Source organism: Anomaloglossus baeobatrachus, chromosome 1 (genome assembly GCF_048569485.1).
Source record: "Anomaloglossus baeobatrachus isolate aAnoBae1 chromosome 1, aAnoBae1.hap1, whole genome shotgun sequence".
Taxonomy (NCBI): domain Eukaryota; kingdom Metazoa; phylum Chordata; class Amphibia; order Anura; family Aromobatidae; genus Anomaloglossus; species Anomaloglossus baeobatrachus.
The window spans coordinates 745,439,961-745,445,960 of record NC_134353.1 but is presented as its reverse complement, the minus strand read 5'-3'; the positions used below and the strand labels follow the sequence as shown (position 1 = coordinate 745,445,960).

General features: G+C 42.3%; 1 protein-coding gene across 2 annotated transcripts in view; it reads left to right on the top strand.

Moving 5' to 3' along the window:
- Positions 1-243: 243 nt before the first annotated feature.
- The window catches only part of LRRC43 (leucine rich repeat containing 43), a 70,912-nt gene continuing 65,155 nt past the window's right edge, over positions 244-6,000 (top strand). For both annotated transcript variants that reach the window (XM_075341826.1, XM_075341825.1), the window contains exons 1-2: positions 244-352; positions 500-748. In XM_075341826.1, coding sequence (XP_075197941.1) covers positions 266-352; positions 500-748 — 336 coding nt within the window. In that variant the 5' untranslated portion in view covers positions 244-265. The remainder of the gene's footprint in view (positions 353-499; positions 749-6,000) is intronic.

Here is a 6,000-nt window from a genome sequence, read left to right as displayed (position 1 = left end):
GTGCCCAAACTTTTACATGCTACTGTAAATGTTACTGTAGAAGCTTCAGCTAAAAGTATCCTATGTTATACTGTGCACATAAGGTCTGGCCAAGATCATGCAGAAGCCTAGAATACAAAGAATCTTCAATACTGGTCAAACAGGATATTGCATGGTTACTAAGCAACAGAATGCGGTCTCCAGACAACAAAGAATGTTTCTCCAGAATCTCATACAAGTGCTTTCCACTCCATTATTGGTGGCGGTGCTGGACTGAAATGTCCTTATGGATCACATCACGGTGACTGAGGCTGTGAGACAGCAGCTGGAAGCTCTGTGCTTGAACTCCTTTCCTTGCAGTACTGGAAGCTGGGTAATTCCCTCACATCCTTTATCTATAATGTAGTTACCCTTATTGTTATGGCCTTCCTTGCAATGTGATGACATGGTTTATATTGTAGTCACTTGGTCTGATGAGCTGTGAGAATTAAGCATAAACATATAATATACTTTTGCTTAGAACAAATCTCACCAGCTAGATGGAAAAAAACCCTCTGCAGATACCTACTGGGAAGACAGTGACCAAGATTTGGAGACCCAGGACACTCTTCATGATCTTCTGAACCAGCCAGGCTCACCATGGGAACCTAATGACAAGTTCAATTCTGAAGTTCAGCACTTAAAGGAACTTGCAGCCCAATATCCAGAAAACCTCACCAATCAATTCATCTATTCTTACTTCAAACAGCTTAGAGTAGTTGATAAAGAGGTGAGTGGATGTGTGTCATTCCTAATGAATGATGGTGCCTTCTCCCAACTCCTACACTGTCCTATGTTTACCGTAGTTGTTAAAACTTCTAACGTTATTCCACTCATTATGAATTTAGTTGTCCACTGCTTGACTCCACCATCCACAGTGATAACTAATTTTGCCTCACTTGTTAGTGGTCAGACCCTCTCAGATGTGTTACCCCTGAGAAGGCGTTCTCGACGTTAATATGGTATATATACCGTTTGTTATATTTGCATGACCAAAAACTAGACTAGAATGGTTGCTTACAATAGATGTCTCTTGCAATGTTTTTATATCTTAAAAATAGCACATTTTATTATATAACGTGTTTCATTGCGTCTTCCTGCGTTATTCCCGCGTTATTTCACGTTTTTCGGGACATAATGTTCATCACTGCCCTGCGGTTTGCAGGGAAGTGATGTCAGTATGACAGGAAGAGGAAGCGGAGCACAGAGTAAACACACACACATCACACTCTCACGCAGAACAGACATATAGAATACACATAGAAATCAAATGTAGATATTAAAAATAAAAAAAAAAAAAAAAACTACTTGGGCTCCGCCGTATTTTTACCGTCCAGCCAAGGTAAACACAGCGGCGGCCCGATATTCTCAGGCTGGAGAGGGCGAGGGCCAGGATTAATGCCCCCCCCTCCGCAGCTGAGAATGTCGCATCCATTATGCGACAGTCCCGGCGTGTTACTGCCTCTTCCAGATTGCTGTGATGCGGTGGCAATCAGGATAATAACGAGTTAATGGCAGCACATCGCTGCCACTAAGTCCAAGCTTAATCATGGCAGCGTCTATGAGACCGCTTCTATGATTAACCCGTAAGTAAAGTGAATAAACACACACACCGAAAAATCCTTTTATTTTAAATAAAATACAAAAAAGCCCCCTCTTTCACCACTTTATTACCCCCCCTCCCAACACACAGCTCCGGCGTAATCCACCGAGGTCCCACGACGCTTGCATCCAGCCGCGTCTGACACATACTCAATGCAGCCTCGTTCAGTGAGCGATGCTGCAGGGGTAACTACAGGTCATTTCTCACGGTTGGTAATGTGAACACATTACTGCTCGCGAGAACTGTAGTGTGTCCTCACAGGGACTCTATCTATTGATTGATTGATCTGTCCTCTATCTATTGATGATTTATCCATCTATCAATCTATATTCAACTATTCATCTTTCTATCTATCCATTATCTATCAATCTATTCATCTATCCATCTATCTATCTATCTAGCTATCCATCTATCTATCCATCTTTCTATCTATCCATTATCTATCTATCTTTCTATTATCTATTTATATATTCATCTATCCATCTTTCTAGCTATCCATTATCTATCCATCCATCTATCTATCGATTATCTATTATCTATATTATTTATTGCTGTTAAAGCATTGAAAAACGCAGGGACCAACCTGCAAATACACGCACCAAGAACGCGGTAAAAACATATGCGTTTTTCGGTGTGTTATTGGTGCGTTTTTTTAACGTAAGTGCATTAATCCTTCACTCTCAAGAAATTTCTTAAAAAAATCCTTTTTCTAGGGCACATATATGCATAAGGGCAGCACTGTCGCTCAGTGGGCAGCACTGTGGCTCAGTGGTCAGCACTGAAGTCCTGCAGTGCTGGGGCCTTGGATTAAAATCCCAAAAAGAACATCTGAAAGGAGTTTATGTATTCTCACAGAATTTGCATGGGTTTCCTCCAGATTCTCCAATTTCCTCCCACACTCTAAAGACATACAGGTTGGGAACTTAGATTGTGAGCCCCAAAGGGGACGGAGATGATGATGTATCTAACGTACTATGGAATGTGATGGCGCTATATAAGTGAGTAAATATTTATGTCTGAACAGTGGTATTAATACTATTGTGGTGTAGCAGAACTTGTAGCAAGCAAAATATAACGTGATTGATTGTCACAAATCATTTTTAGAAAGTGTACCATATGGGAAAGCCAGCTTTGTATGGGGCAGCAAAAGAAAACAAGGCTCTCTTGTCTATGGCCAGACCGTACACTATTTTTTGTCCCATATCACTTTTATAATTGCTGCTTTCTGTTTGATGAAGTCTATCTGGCACACTAGATTGTGTCTCCCAGGGTTATGGGGTACTCGGTCCCAGGTGGTGTATAACTGGGGAGATTTCACTTTGGTGGCCGTTGCCCAGTTCCGTGCCCTGGGTGCTTTTTAAAAGGGGGTATATTTACAGGGGATAATAAAAGAAAGTTTATCACGTCACGCCAGTTGCGGTTTGCGGCTATGTGGATGGAGCTGCCGCTGCACAGTTCTCACTACTGGGGCTGGTGTTAGTGGCAGCCTGGTTGTTAGGCCCTACGCAAGCAGGTCTGGGCCCCAGAGGATAGATGATGTAGATGGGTGTTGAAAGAAGGTAGGCCACACAAGGGGTTGCAGTGTAACTGGTTCCTTTACTCACAGTAAGCTGGAAACTGGTCACCTGAGGCCGGCTTGTCTCAACTGCAGGTCCCCTTAGTCCCAGTACTGGTTTAGTGACCTGGTGGCTTCTTTCCTCTGCGCCTTTCTTTGGTTGGTGGGTCCCCGTGGCTTGGTGCTGCTGGGGGTCCGCTCCTTGTAGTCTCTTAACTGTAGTCCGTTTGATGGTAGCGTGAACCCTGTGGGGTCGGAGTCTCTGGTCCTATTCCCCGGTTCTCCTGTTGCTACTGTATCTTCAACTTCAAGGTCAGTAAGGTCCTTGATGTTCCCCTCACTATGCAGATTTTATCAGGTGTGCCTGGAGCGTTTGCCTGACCTAGGATTCTGTACCCCGTTGGTGCGTGGCTCCGGGAGTACTCCACCGGCAACCAACCACCTGGGCCCTCAGGTCACTGTCACACTCCTGTCAGTGCGTCTGCTCACTTCCTCTGTCACCGACTAACTATCCACTGTCTGCACCTCCCACCTGGTCATCTAGTGGACTGGATTGGCTCCACGTCTAGGAGGCCATCCATTGGTCCACCCCTAGCCTGGTATCAGTCTATGGGGAATTTGGGGAAAAACAGGGATTCTCTGGAGTGTTTGGTTGTTACCGGCACTGGTCTTCTGGGTCCCTGGGGGTAGGCCCTGCATCCTGATGGGGATGCAGTACCTTGTAGCTCCCTGAAGGCTTCAGGGGCACTACAATATCTCTTGATTTTGCTCAAACTTACAAACTTGGGACCCAGAAACCCCCTAAATATATCAGTGTTTCAGGGTGAAAGAAGACTCCGGTCCATCGAATTCAACCCATGACCTATCCTAACATGTTGGTCCTAAGGATGGCAAAAAAAAAACAATGCAACAGAAAGTAAGCGCCACATTAGGAGGAAAAAATTCCTTTTCAACTTGACATATGGCAATCAGACTAGTTCCCTGGATGAGGGAATCTGAGAGTCTCTTTAAAGCTTCAGTAAAGTTCAGATGGACTGTTTTCCACAATTCTGATTATGACACATTCTCCAGCAAACAGGTTATTAACCCCTTAAGGACGAAGCTAGTTTTATACTTAATGCCCAGGCCATTTTTTGTAATTTTGACCAGTGTCACTTTATAAGGTTATAACTCTGGAACGCTTCAATCAATCCCGGTGATTCTGAGATTGTTTTTTCGTGACATATTGGGCTTCATGTTAGAGGTAAATTTAGGATGATATTTTTTTATTTTATTTGTGAAAAAATCTGAAATTTGTCAAAAAAAATTAAAATTTTGCAATTTTCAAACTTTTAATTTTTATGCCCATAAACCAGAGAGTTATATCACACAAAATAGTTAATAAATAACATTTCCCACTTGTCTACTTTACATCAGCACAATTTTTGAAACAAATTTTTTTGGGGTTAGGAAGTTAGAAGGGTTCAAAGTTCAGCAGCAATTTCCCATTTTTTCAACAAAATTTACAAAACCATTTTTTGGGGACCACATCACATTTGAAGTGACTTTGAGAGGCCTGGGAGACAGAAAATACCCAAAAGTGACACCATTCTAAAATCTACACCCCTAAAGGTACTCAAAGTCATGTCAAAGAAGTTTATTAACCCTTCAGGTGCTTCACAGGAACTAAAGTAATGTTGAATGAAAAAAAATAAAAATTAACATTTTACCTAAAATGTTACTTTAGCACTAACTTTCTTACTTTTTCAAGAGGTAACACCAAAAATTGGACGTCACACTTTGTTACCCACTTTTTTATGAGCGCGCCGGTACCCCACATGTGGTCAGATACCTTTGTTTGGGCAAATGGGAGGGCTTGGAACGAAAGGAGCAATATTTGAATTTTGGAAAGCAAATTTGGCTGAAACAGATTGCGGGCACCATGTTGCATTTACAGATCCCCTAAGGTACCTAAACAGCAGAAACCCCCCTCAAGTGACCCCATTTTGCAAACTAGACCCCTTAAGGCTTCTATCTAGGGGTAGAGTGAGCATTTTGGACCCACAGGTACTTCACAGATTTTGATAACGTTACGTTGTCATATTGAAAATTGTCATTTTTTTTCTCAAACATGTTGCTTTAGCATCAATTTTCTTACTTTTTCAAGAGGTAATTCCAAAACTTTGACCCAAACGTTTGTTACCCACTTTTTTATGAGCGCGGTGATACCTCACATGTGATCTGAAACCTTTGTTTGGACAATTGGGAGGGCTTGGAACGAAAGGAGCAATATTTGAATTTTGGAAAGGAAATTTGGCTGAAACAGATTGCAAGCACCATGTCGCATTTGGAGGACCCTTAAGGTACGTAAACAGCAAAAAAACACCACAAGTGACCATATATTGGAAACCAGGCCTCTCAAGGAATTTATCTAGATGTTTGGTGAGTACCCTGAACCCCCAGGTGCTTCACAGAAGTTTATAACGTTGAGCTATGAAAATAAAAAAATAAAATTTTACCACAAAATTGTTACTTCAACCAGGTAGCTTTTTATCACAAGGGTAACAGGAAAAAAATCAACAAGAAATTTATTGTGCAATTTCTCCTGAGTTTGCTGATATCTTATAGGTGGTGGAAATCAACTGTTTGGGCACACGCCAGGGCTCGGAAGGGAAGGAGTGCCATTTGACTGCAAAATTGTCTGGAATCAATAGCGGACGCCATGTTGCATTAGGAGAGTCCCTGAGGTGCCTAAACAGTGGAGGTCCCCCACAAGTGACCCCATTCTGGAAAATAGACCCCTCAAGGAATTTATCTAGATGTTTGGTGAGTACCCTGAACCCTC